Source organism: Porites lutea, chromosome 3 (assembly GCF_958299795.1).
Source record: "Porites lutea chromosome 3, jaPorLute2.1, whole genome shotgun sequence".
Classification (NCBI taxonomy): Eukaryota; Metazoa; Cnidaria; class Anthozoa; order Scleractinia; family Poritidae; genus Porites; species Porites lutea.
In genome coordinates, this window is record NC_133203.1 from 22,665,728 (window position 1) to 22,691,632 (window position 25,905).

At 39.1% G+C, this 25,905-nt stretch overlaps 2 protein-coding genes across 3 annotated transcripts; both read left to right on the forward strand.

The window, feature by feature from the left end:
• Positions 1 to 674: 674 nt before the first annotated feature.
• Positions 675 to 17,469, forward strand: LOC140929503 (uncharacterized). Its single transcript, XM_073379273.1, has 3 exons — positions 675 to 957; positions 16,182 to 16,679; positions 17,395 to 17,469. Exons 1-2 carry the CDS (start codon positions 813 to 815, stop codon positions 16,637 to 16,639), a joined length of 603 nt encoding a protein of 200 aa, XP_073235374.1. The 5' UTR covers positions 675 to 812; the 3' UTR covers positions 16,640 to 16,679; positions 17,395 to 17,469.
• A 113-nt stretch (positions 17,470 to 17,582) lies between these two features.
• On the forward strand, positions 17,583 to 25,315 carry LOC140930719 (uncharacterized). 2 transcript variants are annotated; one of them, XM_073380427.1, is made up of 6 exons: positions 17,583 to 17,593; positions 19,368 to 19,531; positions 20,398 to 20,520; positions 23,156 to 23,219; positions 23,761 to 24,323; positions 25,078 to 25,315. In XM_073380427.1, the coding sequence occupies exons 2-5, from the start codon at positions 19,416 to 19,418 to the stop codon at positions 23,839 to 23,841; spliced, it is 384 nt and encodes a 127-aa protein (XP_073236528.1). In that variant the 5' UTR covers positions 17,583 to 17,593; positions 19,368 to 19,415; the 3' UTR covers positions 23,842 to 24,323; positions 25,078 to 25,315. The 2 variants fall into 2 exon arrangements, with proteins under 2 accessions (XP_073236528.1, XP_073236530.1); XM_073380429.1 differs by lacking the exon at positions 17,583 to 17,593 and having other exon boundaries at positions 19,331 to 19,531.
• Positions 25,316 to 25,905: the final 590 nt, after the last annotated feature.

The following is a 25,905-nucleotide window of genomic DNA, read 5'->3' on the forward strand; positions in this document are numbered from 1 at the left end:
ATAAAAGGTTGGTTTACACGCCCCCAGATTTGTTAGCAAGATTTTGTAAAGCAAACTCATTGAATGCAAAAAATTCAGCCTGATTTGTTTTCCAAGAATTTGTTTTGCAGGCCTAATCTACGGTGATCAAGAGCCATTATGGCTCTTAAATGTAATAGAAGATGATTGCTATTTTTGGGGTGTACATGTATATATAGGGCTATCAACTCGATGTAAGTTTTGGTTCACTCTTGGACTGTTGCAAATTATTTTTCTCTAAAATCACTTAGCCTTTCTATCCCTCAAAAGTCACATGAATGTGCTCTAAAGTTAACTGAATTGTGGAATACAAGTTTACTGTTAGATTTAAATGTCAAATTTATTAATGGGAGCTTTGCTTCAAGCCTGGGCTAAATCTATTTAGTATATACACACTCAGTGATCTTGGTGATTTAAGCAATCTGATTGGTTCGCTATCTTGGACTATTCAACAATATTCACCTCCTAGCGAGTGGATAATGTGTGAGCTCAGTTTTTTCCCATTTTCTTAAGGAAAGATCTTTTAAACGTCAACAAAATCCTAGGGTTGACTCTTTTGCAGGCAAGAAAAGACTTCGAAGGAATCAAAACGGCGTTTTCCATTTATCGTTTTTGAGATTTGTGGTCCATAGATTGTTTACAACTCCTATTTATTTGCCTAGAAGAGGCTGTTTCGTGAACTAAGCGTTTCCTAACAAGCAAAATTTTGCCCAAAAACTAAGTTTATTTATGACAAACAAATTTGAAAGCAAATGTTTGGAGAAATTCTATGTTTCAAGTTAACATGAGAAAGAATGCTACATGAAGATGATGTCTTACCTCAAGGAACTGAATTGCCAATTTCGTCAGCACTTCATGTGAAGAACGACACAACAAACCTTTTAGGCTATAAACTTGGCGAGTCAACAGAAAACAACAAAGCTCTTCTTTTCTTCTCAGGTAAGGAAACAATTCAAACTTTTAGCGGTTCCATTTAGGTCATTACGCTGTTGTTTGCGAAGTGATAAGCTTGTGAATTGCCATGTTTGAAAATTCTACGAAGATCTATTTTTCAACTGTCGCGTGTCTAGCTGACCTGATCTGTCAATCAAATCGTACTTTTTAATGGTTTCCTCTCTGATTTTGTTGAGATCACTTCGTGTGTATATATTAAAACAATTATTCTTTTCTATCTCGGTGAATAGTGGCTTTAGGAATATTTACCTCGCCACTTCGTGGCTCGGTTAACATTTAGCAAGTATTCACCTCGACTTCAAAGAATAATTGTTAAATATTAAATCATAAAGTGCGAGCAAAGATTGACATCACTTTTTGAAAGTACCTGAATTAGTAAGCTTGTGAGCGATCTTCACAGGTACGAGCACTAAATCTGTTTTTAGCGGTCACATGCATCCGAGAACATTTTAAACACCGAAATCGAAATTTTCTTGATAACAGTAAAGAGATTAAAGGGGGAGGAGAAAAATAAAGGACCAACAAAAACAGTTCAAATGGGCCGTGATGCTGCTCTTCACAACCAGTTATAATATAGGCTAATATCTTTCCCATGCCAAAATGGCCGAAACAACAACGTTCACATTCGTATAAATTGGGTTAAATTTCTCTTCTCATAGCCTACTCATGTACTATTACAACTCGTACTTACCTAAAAACGTTCAACGTCGCCATTTCACCCGAGACAAAACTCCAATGCCCCGGCGGCATCATTTAAGCTTACATTTGTTTGTGTCCAGCCTGATTTAGCAGATTTCATATGCAAAGGAATCTTAAAAGCTGCAAATTAATGTGAAACGGATCTGTTAACAATATGAAAAAAGTAACAATACAATTCTTAAATGAAATATACAGGTTACTAAATGAAAGTTTCCGTTTTCGATTCTACCTTCAATAATATTCGAAAGTGCAAATGCCAAAAGCGACAGGAACAACACAGCTGAGCGGGCGAACAAAACAGTAGGCGACTCAATGCATGAAAAGCTTTGACTAATAATACTACCCTCACTGAACTGTTGAGTACAAAGGACGGAAAAGGGCTTGTCAACAGCGCAGAATGATCAAAGACGTTACGTTTTCGGTTCGTCCTTCACGCATGCAAGTGGTGTGCAACTGGGGTAACAATTTTCCACGGGCGTAGAGGGAGGGCCGAGGGAGGGTGAGTTTTCGTTACTCAATTAAGAGCAGTTGTCTGTAAGATTCGAGCTATATTAAAAAGGCGCTGCCACACTATCTCACCGAATTGGCTAAAAATTGGCATGTAGACTTGATTTGAGGTCTTTAATAAGGAATAGGTAACTTTAGGTTCTAATTCCTCCTATTTGGGAAATTATCGACATGGCCGGTTTTTGGGTGCCTCGGACCGGCGCCATATTGGTTAATAGAAGCTGCTTTTGAGCCTTCGACTACAACCCTGTCTTCAAAGCTAATCTTCCTTTGCCAAGACAGATTGAAAGAACAATCCCTCTTTATTGTATTTTTAGAAACTACTTCGAAATTGATAACGTTTTCGCAACGATCGATTAAACTTTTGGTGGGTATACTTTTTGAATTTTTTACACCCGCAAAATTAACAGAATTTTAAAGGCGTATATCTCTTTTGCCACATCGCATTGAAGCTTGCCAATCTGCCTGAATACTCACTGTTTGTAGTTAAATCGAGTTCGTTAATAAAAAAATTGGGCAAATTTAACGGAGCAGAAACAAAAGTAATGAATGGAAGAGTGTTCTAGCGACTTTGTCAATAATCTGTACACCGAATACTCGCCAGGTTTTGCCAAAATTACAATCGATAATAGAGTTTCTGTCATTAAATCTGAGTGATCTGTGTAATAAAATTAGCCTCTGTAATATAATCGATAACTCTGCTGCGAAAAACAGTATAAAAAAGGCAGATTGTATAAGGAAAAGGAAAATGAATTTGTTATGTTTATGCTACGACGCGTAAACAAAATTCAACCATCACAGTCGAACAGAAATTTTCCTGATTTTCCTCCAGTTCCTTTATCGAAACCAGAGCTTTTAAAATTAACTATAGTAATGAAAATTGAGATGTATTACCTTACTCGACGACAATGTTGCCAGTTTCCACCTTGATCGAAAAAAAGTAATATTTTCCCACGCATATCGCGGGTCGTCACATTTCTTGCCTGGCGTTACAACTCACGTGAAACCGCCTGGTTTCAAACAACTGAACTGAAGAATCCTTGAAAATCTTAGCCAGGCAATAAATAATGGAAGTTGATATAAGTTATCATTATTAGTGAGCGAGGATGCGATGATATTTCCAGCTACATGTATTTACAGCGTTTGAAGATTCACTCAAAACTCATGAGACATTAGCCTTGAAATAAACATCATTACTTCCGGTTTTAAATATTGGGCGTTGGCGAAGTAATGAATAGACTCATTCTACCTTGTACACCGTTAACAACGGTGCCGTGTACAATTTTCAGGTATTTTGTCTCCATCACGAAGCCTGTTTTGAGGAGATTCTTGATAAACAGAAAAATTGGTTTGGAAGGGGTTAAGAAGAATGAGGGATGAGCCCAGGACAACAAAAACCACAGTCAACCCACCGAAGGGCTTTAAAACTGTGCGCAAATGCCTCACCCTAGGGACAATTCCAGATTTTCGTTTCCTTGAAAAAGCTTAAAATCACTAGACAATGCATGGACAACTCAAGACAGTCCTAATTCAAAATAAAGTAAACAGCAAAGAAAATTCAGTTAGCGACCAGAGTGTTTATCCGATATCGCGAACAATAAGGAGTGATTGAAGATGTGTCTGCAGTTTAAGGTAAAATCGTTTACCATGCTCACGGACCTTTCGACAACATAAGTGTACCGATTGAGGTAATATCAGTGGTAAAAAACGAACGCTTTTTACTGTAGGACGATGATGGTGATGGCATCCAGAATTTCAAACTGTCAAAACCTATTTTTCTCTGCTCGTCAACTCAAAAACGCCTCTGAGGGCAAGTAGTGGTAATGTGCTTGTTAGTAAGACGGTCAACATAAGGAGACATTCATAATCAACTCGGTAAATGCATTGATAGAGGGAAACTTTCTCCTTTACCCTTAGGGACAGAGTTCAAAGGCGCAAAAGATTTTTAGTTCAGCTCTAGCATGTGTTGTCTAGCGATTTCCCTTGAGCTTCTCTAAATTTTCCAGATCAAACAAGGTGTGCCCATCATACATAATCTTGTCTGGGCTCCCTTGAAAAATTGCACTTCATCAGAAGCCTTCAAGTTCATCCTCCGCGGCGACAACTTCATGATCTATTTTAATGGGTGGTTTTCTGGAACTATCCTATGGCTTGTCCTTTCTGGTCGTCACTATATTAGCGAGCACGTTTCAATTTCTCTCCAGCAAAAGTCTCTATCAGGAGCGTAGCCAGGATTTTCCAGGTGTGCGTAAAATTTCCAAAACTTACCCTAACATCTTACTCAGTTCTCTCGCAACGTTTCCCCATTACATTTGCTAATTCTGTTAACTAGGTGAGGTTATGCGTGGATGAAATGGCATTTGCAATCGGTGAGAAAATTAGGTTAGACACTTTACCCTCAAGGACGACTCTCACGTTTTGCTGACACTTTCTACCTTAGAAGAGGTAAGTGAAGCTTTGCCTTCCCCACTCCGTGTAAAAAAAATGTCGTTCGGCTGTTCAAACTACTTTTAGAAAACAACAAACTTCCCAACTTTAATTTTTAATAAAGGTAAAAGGGTGGGAATCCAAATTGTTCTGGAGTATTTCACTGATTTTAACACGATGATTGTGAAGTAGTGTCTAGTGAGTATGGGGGCTAATGCTCCATCGTAAAAATCTGAAATTGAAAACAAAAATCTTGTATAACCGAGTAGTACACAATTTTAGTTATTTTATTGAGTTGTGAAAAATCACAAATTTGTTTCTTCTTGAATGTGTTATACTCTCATCCATTCAGTCTTTCCGATATGCCCGTCGGATAGCGGAAGTTAACGTAAATGATCGATTACCTAAAAAGAAGCTACGATCCTAACTTTCCACCTTCGGGTCTTTTCCCTAGCCATAATTTTTCCCTCAAGGAATTTTTCTCTGTTTTACATAATAATTGGTCTTGCATTCAGCTTATCGATTTTGAGAGCCTAGTCCTGTGCCGTATTCTGATGCGATCTACTTTATGTAGCTTTCCCCCCATCTAACAGCTCCTTAGTGAACAAAAACGGTTTTAATTGAGTCTATTCAAAGAACTAGCCAAAATTTTTCCAGCGGTAAGCACGATGTTCCTAATTCACCCTAGTCCCCTTCTTAGACGCTTTCATGTGCATCAGGTGTTAAATTTTCTTTTCATAAGCTACAATGCTCATAATCGCGCATTCTGATGTCATTTATGCTTAAAAAATTAAAAATTAGGTTATCGAAGAAAGAGTGAATTAAAGGTGTCATGAGGCGTTTGTGATTTTATAAACTATTTGACGCGGTCCTTTTCTTACGGCTTATGTCCGTTGGTGAAATCGCTACTTGGGTTTTCTTGGATTGAAAAGGGCGGGCTCTTTCTAAACGTGGCGTTGTTTATGGGACCTTAGTATTCAGAACAGAATCAGTCGATGGCAAACAACGAAAAGGCTTTTATGTGGTAAGTTACAGTGATGAACCTTGCCTCGAGATGGTCATATTTTTGTACATACCTTCATCAATTCAGTGTTAGTCTGAAAATTTTTTGTTATGGATGGGGGAAGGGTTGGGGGGAGAGATCAGAACATGTACCTCGTGTTGTTTACAAGACATTAAAGTAATGAAAACTGTTAAACAGTCTTCTACAAATCAAAATAGTTGCAAATGCTTACGGGAGGCCCTAACTATATGATGATTAGAAGGGCAATATTTGGAAAGGTGCATGGTCGTGGAGTTAAGGAGATTTGACTAATCAACCAATTTCCCGCCAAACATAAGGGCGTGGCCAGTGGCCCCAAAATTGTGTTCGCTCGCCCCGGGCTGGCTCGACTTTTGGGATACGGTTATGGAGTTATAAACAATGAGTTCATCATCTATATAGCCTACTCGCCCCAAAGTGACTGCATTTCGCTTTTCAGAGACCCATCAGTTACTGTATGACCCTCTCCGATCAGATTTTTTGTCCGTGGTACTGGTGGTGAGGTCAGTCCAAAAGCAGAGTCATGAAAAACACCGCCACTTGAGCCTTTACGTTCAAAACATTCCTGGCTATCGGGAAAAAAAGAAGGAGCTTTTAAAAATACTAAATAAAATGTCATTTCAAATTTCACTTTGTCACCGTTCGAAAATTATTGTGAATCAGACCGAATAAAAGTTCACTCAAAGAGGGGGAGGGGGGAGGGGGGTTGGTAGTTCTTAACAGTTCCAGTTAGCTAGAAAATTAAAAGTTACGAAAAAATAGTGGGCGAACTGCAGAATACATGCAAGAATGAGAAAGAAAATAGAAAACAACTTCCTGTTCAAATTCGGGTGAAACGTCTAATAGCGTCAAGAAGACTGAACTTGATTGAGGTTGTTCATTTCAGTTCCGTTCCAGCGTGCAGTTCCTCCTCCTAAAAATAGCTTCGTCTCCCACCGATCATTCCATGTCATATTTTTCGGACTTATTATTCAGTAATGACGGTACGATCAGGTAATTTGACTTGATGAGTTCTTTAATTTCATTTCATGTACTAGTTTTATATCTTACGCTGGAAAGATCTGCCAAACAGTGTACATTAGCAAAGGTAGGTTCCTGTTTACACGTGTAATTATCGAATACCATACAATTTGCATAAAGCTACAGTGCACGGTTGGTTTTTCTACCCTTTTGATAAAAATTGACAACGTTTGCGTTATCTTTGCCTAAGAAAATATGTAATTTGTAGCTGTATACAGCGAAATACTACAGAGAAAATTGTAACTGTGCAGTACACGAGCGGCTCCCGATTGGTCTGGCAAATCGAAGAGCGAACTTGAGCTAGTACCGTGTGTAACAAAATTTATAATTTTCATTTTAGCGCATATTTCAAGCTCTTCGCAAGATCAGAATCAAAAGGCCATCTGTTTACCTTACAAGGGAGGGTTTTTTAAGCGATAGATAGGGTTTAAGAGGCACGATCAATTTTTAAAGAATTTTCTTTTCAAATATTCACCGAATTTTGTTTTGAAGTTTTAGCGGCCAAGTGGCTGAACCACTGCGCATTCATGCAATCATATTTCTGTTCCGTTGCATTTGCCCAATTATTTTATTCAATATTCTAACTTAGCTATAAACAAACTATGTTAAGTTAAAATGGCTCAGTCTAAATCGATGTGGCATGGGTGATATTGGCCTTCCAATTTCTACCAAATTTGTGTACCTTCTAAGTACCGAAAAAGTGCTGTGAGAAGTTATAGCCGTTCGTAGCTCAGGCTTAACCATTTTCAGATAAGAGTAGGTAAATGAAAGAAGGAAGGATAGTTCTTTGCAACTGTATGAGTCACGATTAAGTTATTTTAATGATAAGGCTAGAATTAATTACTGTAAATCTCCTTCAGTTCACCAACATGGCGGCCGCTCGAGGCCTCGTCAAAACTGTCATTCCTGTATCTTTGAAACCAAAGAGAATTCGAACCTTAGAATATGCATTCAGTATTTAGGACACCATTCTAAGACTACATGCCAAAAATCAGCCAAATCGATGAGGTACCGTGTCAGGCCGAAGTTCGAATTTTCCAGAAAATCACTCTTAATTAGTCAGCGGTATCCTTCAACGCTGCGGTAGGTACTTGATGTATGGGAATATATATTGTATTGATTCTAAGTGACGGGGATGATTGAATGGGGACGGAATTCAAAACCAAAAAAAAAATACTTCGATTATGGGGAATGTTTTGCCTCCCAATAACAGTGTTGTCCACAAGTCACAAGTACAGTAGTTGGATGTAACTAATTTTATTCACGATTCACTCTCACTTAGTTTCACCGCAATCACGATGTCTGTAAAAACTAAAAAGCATTTTTCTTTGTTCTATTTTAACGCAACCGCGAATTCCGAATCGCGAATCTATGCTATAACCCAGTATTTGCCGAAAAGAAATAACAGTAATAACAGTGGTTTGTAGATTCTATTTTCATATTGAAGTTATTAGGATCATTGTATTTGTCACGTATTCTCTTGCAATCAAAAATATCCGATACGACAGAGCATCATTTTTTTTAGACCCACCCCTCGAGTCCTGCAATTGAAGCATAGTAAAAACCAGGTCAACCAATCGGCGCTTTAGTTTCGACATTGTCGAATCAGGGGGAAGGGACGCGGGGCTAATTCGAAATTAGGAGCACTTTTAAATGTTTTAGTTTCTGGAAGGGCTTGCTTAGAGAGTGCTTGCAATAAGAAATCATATCAAAGAACATCAAAGACGAAATCCTATCAGCGTTTTAGTCTTAGCTGGTGTCGAAATGTTGTTAGCTTTGTTGTTGTGCTTTGATGAGACTGGGAAATAAGGCAAATTTTGGAGCACCACATATTGGTTGGTGTGATGTCTTAGCGATTTTTGCGGACTTAATATAGGTAGAAGTAGATGTAGATGATGTAGATAATAATTTGAGTTGAGATGACTGATGCGGTTCTAAATCTCAAAGGAAGGCGTCACATTGGGGGCAGGACTAGTACAGCATCACAGTAGTTTTTTAGCACGAGACATTTCATAATACCCTGTGTCTAGTACCTAGGACATAGTGGTTTTACGGTAGACAGGAATACCACGACTGTAATAAGGGTTACAGACGGATACAATGCTAGTTTAGTCTCATTCTCTCGTGGCATCGCAGTAGCAACATTCACTTTTATTGCACTAGCAATCATTCCCCTCCCTCCCTCCCTCCCTGTAGGGTTTTTTTTTTTCTATTCATAGACAGTGTGATCACTTTTATTATTTGATTAAGGTTGTTTTAATTTTTAATTTTTTTATTTTTATTTTTTTTGTTAGTTTGGTCTTTCGTATTTGTGGGAGCTTTTTATTTGTATACTAAATATTACCTTTTAGTTATTTACCATGTATTGAATTTTGTAATGATTAATAAAGGCTGTCTTGTATCCCAAACAATGCCTGGGTTTTTGAGTTTTGTTGATTTAGATCGATGGAAAATCATGTCTGTTTTACCTTAGGTTTCTACTTTAAAATCAGTGACAATCAATTCAACAAATTGCTAAACAAAACACCACAAACTTTCTTTTTCCAACACCCCCAGCCACTCTAAAGATCCGGAGATTTTCATGTGTAACTGTTAATCATGAGCAATACGAGCGAACTTTTAACTTTCTGTGCGATTTTACGCTCTTCACTTAGGGGCCGACCATTTAATTCTTGAGGGGGAGGGGGGGACCGGTGATTTCTGGTCATCAAGAATATTTTTTTCTAGCAATCTGGTGGGCAGGATATTTTTTCCCCTTTTTTCCCATAAGCTTTCTATGACATTTGTGCTGCATGCAATTTTTTTCTTCTGACAAGCGCTTGCAGGAATTTTTTTTTCAAAATCACCCATCTACCCCCCCCCCCCCCCCCTCAAGAGTTAAATGGTCGGCCCCTTACATAAAAAATGAGAAAAAATAACTCATCCTGACCAACTTCCAAAAATGCTGATAAACAAAATATAATAGAAACTGACGGCTTTAATTTACTATTACCTTCAACGATCCATAAACGCAATGTCTGGATTCAGAGCTTTCTACTGTAAAGGGGACTCCAAAGAAAGTAATGGGTATATTTCCTCTGTTGTGTTCAAAAATGGGCTCAGCTGTATGTGCAAATTAAGAGACAATCAAGGAGCCACTTCAAGCAAATAACCACAATAATTTGGTATGGAGACAGTTTACGAAGGATATGAAAACATGAACATAATTATCTTTACGTCGAATTCAAAGAAAGATATCTGTCGATCAAATCAGTTAGACTTTGTGCGTCTCTTTTTTATAGACTGCAAACCAGTAATTCTCCGAAAAGCGAACATTGTCAAAATTTCCTCGAAGAAATGCAATCCCTTTTTCCCTTACTTCGTCCACGGAAGACTTCATAATTGTCGCTTGAAAACTTGATCTCGCCCGTCTGGTTTTCCGCCAGATTGCGAAAAAGGGCCATAAATAAGGTAAAAAAGTCGACCGGAAGCGTCCCGAGAGGAAGCTCGATCATTTAACCGGAAGTCCCTCTTCATTTAGCCAAACTACCGCTGACTAATTAATTGAGTAACGAAAACTCATCCTCCCTCCACGCCCGTGGAAAATTGTCACCCGTGCAACTGCGAAGAGACGCCGGAATTTGATGCCGATTCGCTTAAGACTGGGCACTAGAGCACTAGACCCGTACCGAGGATCCAATCGAGGGACCGAGGTGTTGACCTAGCACACCCGTACCCGACACGTGCGCCGCGTTACCCCCCCCCCCCCCCCCGTACCGGTAGGAATGGCGTAAAATCACCCTACGACGACTCGACGACTGTAGCTCACCATCCTAAAACGTGAAATATTAAAGATTAACTAGAAATATGTGTATCGCATGAGCTTTTGAAGTTCGGGGAGGAGACCCGTTAATGTTAGAGATAGGGTGGGAGAGAAAAAATATACTGAATTAATGTAACTGGGGAGGGTAGGTTTTGATTAGTGGAATCCTCTATATCCACATCTACCCTTACTCGTCAGCAGAAACTATGTACAGTTATCACGCTAACGTTAAATTAAGAAGAAAAAAAATCAAAATTTAGTAGGAAAAAATAACAAGTAAAATAAGATAATTTAACAATTAATGAATGAGGCTGGGTATCTTATGAAGAATTCTGGAGATCAAGGAGGGTGTTATCCATCGAGGCCGTATGCCGACGCAGATAACACCCTCCGAGATCTCCATAATTCTTCATATGATGCGAAAGCCGAATTCAATAATTGTTTTATTACTCATTCAAAATAATTCCTAGATTAAAAAAATCGTTAAAGCATGCTCACCTCCATCGATCCATCGATGTTAAGTTCATCTTCGATGGTACACGTTTAGGGTTGTTCAGCTGCGCAAATATTCTCCAAATAGCAGATGTCGCCCTTGGAGTTATCTTCTTGCTGTTCTTGCCATGTTTTTACCTTTTTTTTTTTTCGCCTAGTTCTTACTCTTGAAACGAGTGAAATGTCCGCCATTTTTCAAGTTCACAACCAAAACAACTCAGAAAACAACAAAAAACAACTCAACTCAACAACCCAGGTCTTCTCGGTTAACGGTGCATTAACCTGCAAGAACGCTGCATTTTTGACGTCATTTCCTCGCTAAACAAAAATTTCCTCCAAATTTGGTCATCAGTAACTGGTTATGGTGAATTAAACGTGTGCTTTTAGCCAATCAGAATCGGGGAAATATTTTGAATGAATAATAAAAGTAAATAAATACTGGAGGAGGGTCACTTCATACTAATCTCCGCGTAAGCAGGAGCCTAATACTCTTAAAAATATCTAAAGATTTGGCAGATAGCGTACAATGTCAGAAGGAAGGTTATTCCATTCCCTCACTTTTCAAGGAAAATAGGAGTATTTAAATACATCGCTACTTGTATGTTCAATTCAGTACAAACATTAACCACAAAGGACTGCAAAAGACCGCAAACGAATATGCCGGAGAACATAGGATCTATAAAGACCTGATCAGCATAAATGAAAAGTAGACATATTAAATTCTGCAAGCAGAATACTGCAATGCTGATCGTACTACGTGAAAATTTTCCAGTTTATTTACATCACTTAGATACTGCGGGTCCCAGACTACTGATGCATGCTCCAATTTTGGTCGAACAAGAGTCTTATACAGAAGACATTTCGTATCCTCACCGCAAAACCAGAAGATTCTTTTGTTCAGATTTAAGGTCTTGGTACCTTTCGAGGATAATTCATGACCATGGTGATTCCATCTCAGATTTGCATCCTGGGTGACTCCCAAATAGGGGTGCCTTTCAACATATGCCAAAACACGTATTAGAGAAAGTATATTCAGGGCCACCCAACGTCAGGTAAATTTTCGAAAAATATCTGTGCGGAAGACGATTTGAGATCTAGAATTTTCGGAATGTCTTACTTGCCTGCCTCTTCTAGGATTTTTGAACATCTAAAAAATGGTATAATTGCCCATTTTTAACGGGTTTTTAGGGTTTTTTTCGGGAGCCTTTTTTCTGGCTGAAATTTTCGAAAAGGTGAGTTTTGATCCCTATAATTTTGTGATCACTAGACTTTCAGCTAGGAAATCGGAACTGATGAAAAATGTTTAGGGAATAAAAATATGCCTATATCTACCGTTTAAGTACTAAAATTCTAGTTCAATGCTAAGTTTAAGTGGTTTTGAACTATATTATCGTTGGTTGCCCCCCTAATTCCCCTAAAAGTGGATTCCTTTGTTTGGATATATAAAAACGTATTATGTTGTTTTCATTTTTTCAATTTGTCGTTGGGACGCGATAATCCTCAGAGGAAGCTAATTTACACATTATAACTTATCGGTGTTATCTCTCTGTGTAAATGAAAGGCCAGAATGAACAATTGAGCCAGATTTTGTTGTGTGTTTGGCTCCTTTAAAGTTTACCTTACAGATCTAGTGCCGCGTAAACAAGCCGATCACCTCTGAAGTAAAGAAAACTATCAGGTGTTGCTTGTTTGCCACTGAAAACACAGAATTTATGTCATTTTTTGGCCCCATCTCACCTGTAATTTTGTAGTTTTACACAGAATAATCTTACAAATTTAAAGTCAGTTTAAATTGCACTTATTCAAGTGCAGGCCGTGGGACAAATTTTCGGTTCACTAGTTGAAGGGAATGATAGAGCTTGCGGATAGCATCAATACGGTCTTTTACACTAATCTTATACTCACTTAGTTAGTAATAAGAAGTATTTTTAGCATGACCTTCAGTTGAGTCCAGAAAATTTGGAAAGGGGCGGTCGGGAATCGTGCCCGTTATAAGTGTAAATTATCAAAAAAAAATTTGCTACAGATTATCCATAACAAATAATACGAAGTTTCACAGAAAAAGGGTGGCCGCAGTCCACTCGGCCGACGCCTAAATCCAGCCATGATTTGAAAAACTAAAACTGCTGTAACAGCCATTTCAAGAGTTTAAAGTAAAAGGTCAACCTGCCGTAAGGCCGGACTAAACAGAATCAGATGATGAGACCCGAGACGAGACAAACGAGGCCGTTGAATCAGATTTACTAAAGAGCTGAAAAGGTTCCTATTTCCGAACAGGCGATGACGCTCACCATTTCACAATGCTTTAGTTACCTAGAGTTATGGTTCACAATTCAGAATTACCCTGTTGTGTTCAGATCAGTTGAATATTAGCCCTTCGGTATAAGCACGTTATAAATATTACGAAACGTTGTCCGTATAAATTGAAATATTCACTTTCGAAAGTATAACAGACTTGCGCTTTCTAAATAAAGTTGTGGTTAGAACAAATTGAGACTGCAAACACGCTTAACTCTCAGTATAATGGACGCGATATATTTTATATGCTCTCAAACTGGCATTGCTCAAGCAGATTTGAGTGCTCCCTTTAAACTCTTTTTTTTTTTTTTTTTTCCTCAATGATCCCTCTTTTTGGGTCCCCAATTACGAATTATCCTCCCTCCGTCATACTAAAAGTCAAGTGATCCCCCAAAATCCTCCAACCCCCAAGGCGATAAATAATGGCTGGTCCCCTGTTCACTTCCACTACGCTCCGAATACCTATTCACACTGCACCAAAGACTGGTACGGAACCTATACGATATGTGACGTTCCACTTTGGAGATCGGTGCAGCACACCTTCACTCCATTACAGATAAAGCGTCAAAAACGTTGTCACCTTATTGGTGAACAGAACCTCTTCGGTATGGTTTTTTCGCCGGAGTAAACACTATCCGGTATAGTGTGGACACAGTATTATTCTGCGTAACAAGAAAAGGAAATGCGGAAATGAGATAGAGTGCAAGTTGTTAGAGATAATGAGAGGACGGTCTCAGTTGTGGCTTTTGGAATTCTTTATCGTTAACCTGAGATCAGGCCCAATTTAAGCAGTTTTCATACATTCTCTGTTACGTGCTCCCGCCGGAATCTTATCTTCAAAGCGAAACAGAAATAGAGCCTGACTTCAGGTTACTTTGTCGTAAAATGTTTGCACAAACGAAAAGTAGGTGATTTGTTAGAAAGCGGCTAAACCCTTGCTTGGGCCGCGCTGACTAGGCTAGCCTTTCGCTTTTATTGGAGTTCTAAATTAACCGAGATTGGAAGATACGCGTGCAAAAGCTCGTTGAAGATATTGCATTAGTGGTCAATAGTGAAACGGGATGTCAACCGTGACAGTGTCGACAAAAAAGTACGGTTTTGAAAGCGAGGCTCATCTTCCGTGAAGAGATCCATAAGTGGAAGGGCTAACGTTTGCAAAAAGTGCAGTTACAATCCCTTCGATCTTTTCACGACAGCCAATTCACCTCTTCAAAATCCAGATCAATAGATAAAACCAGATTTTTCTACTTTAAAGCTTCATATGCATTTCGATACAAACTAACTAAACCATCAATACTTTGCCATTTTCTCGGATAGCTTCGTGAAAATTTGTTTTAACCACGCGCTGAAAGAGCGAGCGCGCAAAATTGATCGAAGCCGCAATTATTAAATCTGCTTTTGTGACGTTCGCTTTTCGTTCTCTTGAAAAGAATGTTCTGGATACCACTCTCGGGTTGATCCAAAGCGGAAATGAAACGAAAATATTTTTTTAAATTGATTTTTGCAAGCCTTTTGTTGATCACTTAAGATTGTGAAGGTAAGGACAAATTTATCTCTATTTATTTATTTATTTATGTGTACGAATGCTGCTCTTGGCTTTGAAAGCGCTTGCCTTTGGGCGAGTGTGCCTTGGTGTCTAAGAGCTGACGCCTAATTTTTAAAGATTTAGTGCTGCGCCCTACCCACTATGATTGCTTGCACTTCCGTCCTTAAAATGGCATCAATTTTTATTGGTGACAAATCTGGTACATAGTGCGATGTGCAATTATTAAACAGACAACGCTGAAAAACATTGCCCCTAGGGTCATAAACCCTTACAGGCCTTCTAACCTGACATTCAGTTACCTCCTCAGGATTGTGAGCCAAATGCGCAACTGTAAAAACCCTAGTTCTCAATTTTGTGTTTTAAAACTTAAAATGGAAATAATAATAAAAAAGAAAATAGAAAATATAAATTTATATTCCTTCGTTCATTTGTTGTTTGTTTCACGCCATCGCATTGCAACGGAATTTTGCAACGGTTCGTGTTCATCCTTTGCAAGCTCATTCTCGACCCCAGTGCTTACTCGTCAAGCGAATATGCGGACAAGAGCTCTGGGGTCGGGATTGAGCGCGAGGTGTGGAGCGCGTCTATGATGATAGCTTTTCATTCTACAACAATTCATTGGATTTTCTATTTGCTTTCATCCAAAGTGAGTATGAAGTAAAAAACGGTATGCGTATTGTTGTTTCAAAAGCAAAATTTTGTGCATTCGTTTTTCGGTGAATTAAGCTACTACAGCATTGTCTATTGGATGGCAAAATGTGTCCCAGCCCTTAAATGGTTGCCAAATCTTACTTTATTTAAAGTAGTAAAAAGTACTTGGCACAACGAAGCCTTTTTCTTTTGACTACATTACGTAACATCAGGAGCCCATAACTCGGAGCTAGCAACTCCCATACTTGGCCTATGTCACGGCGTTTTTACGAACCAGTTTATTTTCAGACACGTTTTGTGGCACTTTTCCGGCGAAAATAGAATCTCCACTATATCTATGAACGCATTCGAAATATAAGGTATTAAAAAAGGAAAACTGAGGGTTATCAGAGGGCAAAAAATATCATTTTTAGGTCTGTAGGTTTTGCAGACTGGTCTGTGGAATTTAAAAGATATTCAAAATTCACGCAAAAACTGTTTTAAAAATAAACTGGTCCGTGAGAAAGCCCTGACAGGAGCGTATGGGAGTTGCCCGCTACGGGTTATGGGCTCTCGTGGGCTCCTGGTAACATTTTCCTTTCCATTGATATAAAGAACGACGAAAGCCTAATCCGAGTTCTAGCTATGTATATCAAGTATATTGGCCTTGAATACCTGTGATGGCGTCGCCCAAGAAAGTACTTAAAAGTTTTATAGTTTTGATTACTGTGTTTTTACCCCTCCAGAAGTACCAGTCCAGAAGAAAGTTAAACTACCCGTGATCTTAACACCTTTACCGACTGCTGATGAGGACAGGTTGTCTTCGAAGACCAGTGGAGAAGGCGCTGGGTCAGCAAAACAGGATACTAAAGACCAAAGCGATACAAACCACGATCATTCAGACCAGGCGCACGATATTCCTAAGCCCCGAATGACAGAGCATGACCGCCCAACACAAGGTGGCACTAACTCTAAGGCACACCAGCACAAACCAAGCGCGCATTACGAGATAACATCCCCAGGCCTCCGTTGGGCTGCACACGATCTCAGGACGAAGCTCCAAACAGACACAGACAACGTTATAAGAAGAAAAAAAACAAATTCCAGCGTGTCGATGACGGCGAAGAGAAGAATACTGATGGGGACGATAGTCAAGGACAGTCAAGATCTTCTGTCAATTTTGCAGCGGTTGATTCTGGTATAATGGTGTTCCTGTTCATATTTGCTGGACTGGCCCGTTTGTGGTAAGTTGCTTTGATTTCACAATTGAAGAGACTTGCCTCGTTTGTGTGATATAATTGGAGGTTCTTTATTAAACTGTCTTGGTCGAAGTTGGTTCTCTATCAATTTCCAATATAAAATAAGAATGGTTTTTTAAAGATAGAAACTTGTTGGTTGACACTGTACTGATTTCTCATGAACAGCATTTTTTCAAACTCATGAACTTAACTTCTGCAGTATAAGTAATTTTTACATCCCGTTTGCGGGGGAGGGGGGTGGGGAGAGGAGTAGCACCGAGTGGACTATAAATAATGAGCAGCCTCGCAAAGAAAAAGAAAGCATATCATGTTGCTAGCAGTTTTGTAGTATAGCACATCTTTATTTGGCGGGTATATATTACGAGGTTTGTGCTACGATAAACTAAGTTGTATATCGAGGATCGTGCGTATTTTTTATGTTCCAATAGGACTTTTAATACTTCTTAATCCCTCCACAAGGTGTTATTTCCGAGTTGAGAGAAATTGGCGTATGTTTGACTCTCTCCAGTCTCACTGTCCACCCAATCACTTTGTTCGAAGCCTTTCATATACTCTGTTGATAATACTGCATTTGAAATTCCTCGCGTGACGGGTAAAGAACATGATGACGCGACATTGGCCAACGATGCCGTTATAGAGATTTATGTTCTAAGAAGTGAAGTAAACGATGGCGTGATCGAGTTTCAAAATTCTGTCATAGATCTCTCTGGTGCCTCGAGTGAAAAGGAGAGTGACAAGATGAGGGTTGATGAAGTGATTACTGAAATCTCTGACGTCACCAGCGAGGAAAAGGATGGCGAAAGACGGAAAGGGAACAACCGAGATTTCTGGCCTGACGATTTCCTAACGATGACCATGGGACACAATCACGACGTTACCCCTATGTGTTTTCGATAGAAGTAGTGAAGAGAATTTGTTGAAATATTAATTCGATGCATTTTTTTCTGATCATGTCGTTAAGACTCATGACCATCCTGTTTTATAAAGCATTGATATTATAAGGAGAACTTTCAAGCCAATCACTCTTACGAGCTTAAAGTGTTAAACAGTCAAGTTTCTATTTCTGGTAAAAATTCCTAACATTTACTCACAGAGGCTGCCTTTAAATAGCAAGCGCGACCTTTTTTCTTTTGTGCCTCTTGAAATGAGAGTGAGGCTGTCTCACGCTGTAACCACTTTCGCTGTCAAAGAGGAAATTAATGAACATCAGTGTGTTTAACGGTGCGCAGAATGAAAACTACAATGTTATTCGCAGTTTCAGCTATCACAAGTCTTCAGTTATTTCCAGCCTCGTTTTGGGGACAAAGTCGAGTTATTCTGGACCTGGGGGCGAGCTTGAAAATGAAAAGCGTAAAGACTGGAAAGAGAGTCCTCGTCCTTTTCTCATAATTCGGGGGTTCTGTTACTTTTTTTTTTCTTTACAGTTTTATTGAAAGTGCCCACGCGCATGACATTTACACGACAACAATATGCTACAGAACGATAACTACAACGCAGAGGAAATAGTGACCGAAAAACGAATATGCGAGAGAATTGCCTTCGTGCAGACGTCTCCTATTTCCTTTGTTGCACGCGGAAAAGGGACGTCTGCGTAACGCCGTCGCTAATCTTGTTCCAGCGTCCCGCTGGGTTCCTAAGATCTTGGGAACATGCTGTGATAGGCTGACACACAGTTTGCATTGTTTGACTTAACGCTGATTGGTTGTTATCGAATCTGCTCTGATAATGTATGAGGTGATTTATGTAATCGGGGCTTTCCAGCCAAAACAAATCAAAGCATGTGCCATTGTGTGCAGACCGTTCGAAATCTTGTGGGAAGGCGCGGAAAATTCGACGTGTGCGAGGAAATTATTTCTTTACAATTTACTGTGCATGCCACATCACATCATATTTGTAAAGAGTGTCATGACCTCTAAATTTAAGACTTAGTGCGGCAAAAACAATATTTATTCAGTCAAAGTTTAGAATGCTACATGCGCTGCGTAGTGTTAGTAACCTTCGCGCGAGGGAGAAAAAAAGAGAAACCTCTGTTCAAGCAGACTCTCAAGTTCACGTTTCGCATTATCACGAGCTTATGATGTTGTGTTTGGCCTGTCAACTCTTATTTCTAACCGGATATTGTTTCACAGTGTATGCGAAATACCCTGCCAGCGGGACGCTAGAACACGATTAGCGACGGCGTTACGCAGACGTCCCTTTTCCGCGTGCAATAAAGGAGATAGGACACGTGTGCATGCAGGCAAGCTACAGAAACACTAACCACAATACAGAGAAAATACTGAATGAACTCAGGTGGTGTGCGCACTACGATCGCTAAGCATCATGGGCGGTATTCAAAATCTGATCATTTGTGTAAATGAACTTATTGACTGCTAACAACTTGCAGTTATAAAGATATCAAATTTAATTTGAGTAACATTCAGTTAGTGCGAATTACATCAGTAATTTGTACCTTTATAATGACAATAACCCTAACTTAAAGCTGAGAAAAAAGCAATGCAACAAAATATAAACGTTAATAGTGACTAAAATCTGCGCAATTAAGTAAACGGTATCTAAAATTTTAATTTTTGAAAGGGACGAGACAAAAAAAGACCATTTTGTTTTGAACTCTTTTTCGCGGCCAGTCGTACAAGAAATATACTTTTCTATTTCTGTTACTGTTACCTGTAGTGCATGAAGGGATGAACGAACAGGTTGTCTCTGTCACACACGAGGTTGATGCAGGAGAGAAGTCCAACGACGTTATTTGGAAACAGACATCAGACCGTTGCAATCGAGTTAGAAAGTGCACGTGGCTTCTCTGACCTACTCACACAAGAAGAAGAACAAACTGGGTAAGAGTTTCCGTTAACAGAATGCTAAGAGGGAGAGGTAGATCTATCGATCTCCCACATCATTAATCAGGGAAAAATACAATATTACTGTGAAAGTATGTAGTATTAAGTGCACTTAAATTGAGTGCTAAGTTTTAGCCTCTTTTCTTTGGCTTTGGCCAAAACTATCTAGATAAGCTGGAATTGAAAGTGGTTTTAACCGTTCTCTGTGGTCGTCAGTATTCCAGCAACGCAACACAAAGTGAATGCCAACATGTTTTATTTAAATGTTAGCATTTAGCCTGCGTAGCAAGCGTTTCCGTGCGGTTTAGAGCAGAGAACGAGGAATGAGAGTCAAAGACCGCGCCCACTTTCATTTGTTGGCTTTTGTTTCATTTCTCGCGCGGCCAAAACCGAGAATCCCGTTCCTTGGTCTTTCCTTGCTCCGAAACCAAACGGAAACGCTTGCTACGCAGGCTAGTTAGCATTCAATTGGCGCTGCTCTGCTGACTTCGGCGTTTTATCTGACGGATTTGAAACAAAACATTTTAGCAGACTGGAGCTTAGGTATACATTACTGTGGTGGCACACCTGGGATGGTAATCATGTATGAGATCTTTACAAAGTATTGCATGATATGGATGTTAAAAATTATGCCGGGTTATTTGAGAAGGTAATAAATAAAATGTTACGACGCATAGCCCATTCAAGATATATGTTCTTTTGACTTTGGCCCTATCTATAATATATATTTAAATAGAGGATCACAAAGAGGAAGAATACGCCCGTAAACGTTGCGAACCTCCAAGTAGAAAGGTTGCATGTAAATGGAAGGAAAACTGGAACGAGTTGGTTACCTTTGCGTGTCTTCCTATTTTATATTTCAGCATTACCAGACAGGGTGGGCAACACCATTTTTTAAAGGCTTACGCCGTCGAATTTATTCCACGCTTTCAAGCAACTGGCGGCCGATTTGAATCTGCAGAGCGATTTGGTAAACTGGATCGTGGGTATGTTTTATGCTTTACTTCTATTGCGCACTTAGGGCGTTAATCATTTACGATAACTACTGTAAATCAGGTGTGGTTTAACAAGGATGTGTGCATATGAACCAAACCAAAAGGAACTTCCTCCCCCACCCATGTGAGAGTCCTCTAAGATTCGAACCATCTCATTGGTCACTGTAAAACACTGTACTGTAACTCGATTCTAAGAGTTATCCCCATAAATTTGAATTCCAAAGTATCAGACTAGCTCAAGTACAACGAACTGGTTCAGGTCCCACTTATCAGAACGTATACAAGTCCGCTTAGTCTCTTGGTTGTTTTCCAACCTCACAGGACTGCCACAGTGCTTTATTTTAGACCTTGTTCTTTTTTCATTCGTACCTGCGATAATTCAAGTTAGGACGAACTAATACAAGAATAAAATAAAAGCGTGATCTCTTTAATTTCGCATGATTGAAGATGAAATCGTACTGTGAATATGGGCTGTGGCCTGCTTTTATTTGCCTTTAGTTGGAAAGCAAACTGAAACGTGTTGGTAATTGTTGCCTTTCGTCATTCCCTTTTTTCCAGCAATGCAGGACATGTCGTTTAAGATATGGTACAAATTCTTTAGCCTCAGCATTTTGACGCTAACGAATTCATACCATGCTTTAAAGATTTATTTGTGCCAACCGGATCTTGGATGTTCATTTCTATTGCACACGTATAAATATAGGACGTTAATCATTCATGAGAGCTAATTGAGTCTTGCAGTCCTTTAAGAAAGAGTTTTTACGAGCAAACACGCGCACCGTCATAACGACATGGCATGTTACGTTGCCTGTCGTCTTTTATGTATTACAGCATTGTCGGAAAAGGCGACAATTATGTCTTAATTTCAGACTGTAAAACCAATGGCCGATCAGTTTAGTATTGTGAGGTATAAACTAGGAGTAATCGGAACTTAGGAGAGTGCGTTCGATACGTTTGTTAGGCGAACAGGTAGCAGTTGAGGGGAAAGGGTGGTTGCGGTATAGATAAATATGATTATGGCATATTTTGAACGTAAGGGTTGCATACAGGGAAACCTCTACTTAAACTGTGCATCATTATAAGAAGGTTTTGAAAAGATATCGTATGGCTCGGTGTCAAGTGCTTGTAATAGAGGGAGATATTGACCAGAGTGCGTCGGGAGTGTAAATAGAAGATCTTGTTTTCCTGGCGCGATTACAGGGCGCAGTTGCTCAAAGGCCGATTAGTGCTTAACCCGGGATTCTTTTTCTTTCTTCAAAAACATTTCTTCGGATAATTTTCTCTGTTATTTTTAAGAGCATCCAATCATCAACTTGTTGACAAAATGAATTAAATTGAATTTACTGTTTTAAAAGCTTTCACATCTGAATTCAAACTTCGCACTAACCCTGTGTGTGCGGCTCACGTCAATAACTTTTCCAGTAATTTGGTCGAGCGTGTTGATTTCAGTGACTCGAGAGTGGCGCTACTGTGGGCTGGTTTATAAGTTTTTTCTAATAAATAACATAGAGGTGAAGTGTTCGTTTGTCCGGAGCCGAAAATATCACAAGTCATGATCAAATGGCGCCGCTGAGCCTTGCCCCTCGGAAGATTTACTTTGTGGCACAACGGCTGCTGTGCTACACAACTCGGTAGATTTACTTTGTGACACAACGGCCGCCGAACTAAGCCCGGTTTGATGCATACATCAGGAGCAAACATTTTCCAAAGACAGTGACGAACCATGCTGAAAAATATGAAGGCTTATAATCCAAAGTAAAATTTAACAGCAAACTTCTGAAAGATGAACGCTTTGGACGATTCAGCAAACACAGATCGATGAACGCTTTCCGAAGACAGAATATCAGACCTCAGCAAACCTTTGAAAGATGAACGCCCAGGACACAAGAATCACCACGTGAGCTAGCGCGTCAAAGTGAAGCAAAACGTAAGCAAGCGCCTCAGAGCGAGGCAAATGTGTGTCGACGACGAAAATGCAATCTCAAAAAATCCCTCCTTATTAATTGCACAGGTCACCCAATAATGCACAGAAAATCAAACATAAATTAGGGGTTGCGTTCTCGTACCTCGAACGCAATGATAGTCTGCAGGTTTAAAATGTGTTGGTTACCGTTGCCTGTCGCCTTTTTTATATTTCAGCATTGCCAACCAGTGCGACCCGTCAGTTAAAAGGGAAGATTTTGGAAAAACTGGAGCTTGTGTATATATCATAATCCATTTCAATTGCGCAATTAAGAATTCTGTCGTTTCTGATAACTAACTGTGGAGTTGTGCGGAATATATATGTTCTCATAGTCTAGTGACATGGTCTTGTGACTTAAAAGCTCTGTTTATGTGGATCAGTGAAGGAAGACAACCAAAAAGAAAATGCGCCTGAAGTTTGCTAGCTTCTCACTATAAAATGTTGGTATGTAACGCCAGCGAGAAGTTGTTCCGTTTTCTAGGATCTTCCTGCCTTCACGGCTTTTCACCCAGGTTTTAAGGCAACTTGATGAAGCCCGGTAGACCAAGTGACAGCTCCCGCCCCCACCCCCCCCCCCCCCCCCAATCAAATACTAAATTTCCACGTTGATGTAGCTGACAATCGCGGGCTCAACTAATCTTTATAGCTCTTTCTCCCCAACAGAATTACCGGAGGGAGGCATTCGTTAAACGTTTTCGCGAAAGAATTCGTTCCTGTCGATTTTCAGGTTAGGAAATTCTCACAAATTTTACTACCTTATCAGAACAAAGCACTGGTGTAAATTTTCTCCGTTGATTGATCTGGTTAGAAATCCCCATAGCAGCTATCGGATTTTCGTCTCCAACGCATTATCTCTCTCGCTACATTGCAAAAAAAAGAAGAAACAATTAAGTTTCGCTCACTGTTAACCCTGCAATAGTCACTTCCAAAGTATGCTTATTGGTGCTGACAGACACTACAGCTGCGAGAATATAGGCATTTTCCATACTTCGTAAGAAACGAACAATGCAACAGTCTAAATTTATACTTGTAGATCAACCAGGATTTGTTAATGGCTTTTTTATTTAAGTTGTTTGTCGTTGCAATAAATCGAGTTTTTATTATTCTTGCAACTCTAATATGATTGATACAAACATACAGCGAATATTTCAAAAACTGAACATTGATAACAAAAAGATTTAATACTTCGTATAAGTATTTTATGGTAAAATATATTCGAATTAACATTAATATCAACCTTCTTCCATTTCAATCTTGTTTGATTACAGAACAGAGCAAGTGCCTCCGGAATCTTCCCCCTGTGCACGATGTTGCCCCTATTTCTTCTCCACCCTTGCCACAACCTGTAAGACCACGACGTCGATCCAGACGCCGGAAAAATAATAAAAAATGATCGGCCTTAAATCACCTACAGAATCTTCAGCCAACAGATATATTTTAGTCAAGTAGGAAGTATCTCACGAATAGAACACTTGTGACTTCAGTGGAATATATTCGTGAAAAATGTATCCAATAGATTCAAAAAAAACCTTCTATCGACCTCCTATCAGTGACCAATGGGTCTATGTGTCTAGGATAGTTTGCTTTGTATGTATATAATTTAATGTAATTTATACTGTGTAACTTAAAACGGAACAGAGTAACGTTTGTAATTTGAAAGACAGGTCAGTTATTTTCCATGCACCACTCAAAATATTAAGGCCTTTTGAAAAGAGTTACAGCCTACTTACAGAATATATTTTTACACAGACACTCCGAGTCCTACATTCTATGACCATCATCAAGCTCAACCGACATACTTCATGGGGCAAAGTTGAACAACACCTGACAGGTTGGTTCAGTTATATTTTTCATTAGCATTATTACCATCATCATCTTCATTATCATTATCACTATCATCACAATCGTCGGCGCATTCCTCATTACCACCATAATCTTCATCATCATCACTGGATTTTACCGCCATCTTCATTCGAACAATAATCGTCAATGACACTATAGCATACTACTATTAAACGAGTCTAAATTTCTAGTTGTTTTATCACTTACGGCGAATAATTCGTAACATTTCCCTTGTAATTTTTCTATACCTCTTCGACCTCGTCAACTTGCATTATATTACGCTTACACTTCTCAAGTAGATTAAGGCCTGGATCTAAGTCATTTAAGCATTTTACGTACCGTTTCCAAAAACTATGGTTAAAGACATCCACGAGGAACGATGTATGGTAAAGTAAACTTGACTTAAAACTTGGATCAAGAAATCTAAATTATTTGTTCACGTGATCGATCACGCCCTGCCTTGTTCGAAAATTGTAACCAATGACTTCCACCACTTGCCAAATTTGCGTCTCTTTTTTTCACACACACACACATACGGTACGGTACGACCACTTTCTGGGGGAAAAAAGTAATTTAGAGAAAAAAGTACACTTGACTGTAAAATTGCTTGAGAATAAGAGAGGGAAGTTGCTAGTCAATCTGGGTTAAGAGATCGTAAAATACAATACTTTCTTTATACCACACTGTAAGTTCCTGTTTTGTTTAATGACTACTTTCTTTTTATTTTTTCTTTTGTTCAACAGTTACAACTCAGGCTGAAGCATTAATATGAAGTTGTAATTACTTGCGTGTATGTGTGTGTTTTTTCATATTAAAGAGTTTCATTTAACGTTTCCTTCTTTCCGGATCATGTTTCTTTTTCATAGTAAGGCCTGCGGATAAAAAAACTGAAATGGGAAGAAACTCCATGCTTTAATAAGCGACGTGTTATTTAACGCAGTTCTATGATGTATTGTTCTTTTCCCTCCACAAGGCCTTAGTTGCCGATTAACACATGACAGAGTTAGCAACGTAAACACAAAGAGAAAGAAAATCAGAAAGAAAAGAAAGAAACACCCACGGAAAGGACTCACCGCGACTTACAGAACTCAATTGTTGCTTCATCTGCTCACTGTACTTTGAGGCCATTTGAGGTTAAATCTCGCACGGATAACTCGTACTGCGGCGACGAGGCTAAAACATTCTACACTTAGGGATAGGCAACGGCCGTCGATAAAACTACGAACACGGAACACTCCGGAACACCCTGGTACATGAAAAAATAATAATAATTTTCATGAAAAAAATATATATAATAGAATAATAATAATAAAATAGTCTTTGTAAAAATTAATAATAACGTATAATAACAAAAAAAAAAAACGAAAAATAATGAAATAATCAAGAAAAAGAAACTGGTATCCTCTCTGAGTATGAGAAAACAATATCTTGTCGCAACAAATTAAAATTTGTTGGGTGAGTGAGGGTTCATGTAAATGACAGTAACGAGTGAAGGTTTGCTTCTAAATTCAAAATATATTAAAATGGGTCGCGAGGAGGGGGTTTTCTAAGCTTTCCTTACACAGCCACCT

Coding starts and splice junctions, on each gene's coding strand:
- LOC140929503 (XM_073379273.1), top strand. CDS start 813: ATGCTACATGAAGATGATGTCTTACCTCAAGGAACTGAATTGCCAATT. Junction 958..16,181: donor AGCTCTTCTTTTCTTCTCAG/GTAAGGAAACAA, acceptor TTACCCCTCCAG/AAGTACCAGTCCAGAAGAAA.
- LOC140930719 (XM_073380427.1), top strand. CDS start 19,416: ATGCAGGAGAGAAGTCCAACGACGTTATTTGGAAACAGACATCAGACC. Junction 19,532..20,397: donor CAAGAAGAAGAACAAACTGG/GTAAGAGTTTCC, acceptor TTTATATTTCAG/CATTACCAGACAGGGTGGGC. Junction 23,220..23,760: donor TCGTTCCTGTCGATTTTCAG/GTTAGGAAATTC, acceptor GTTTGATTACAG/AACAGAGCAAGTGCCTCCGG.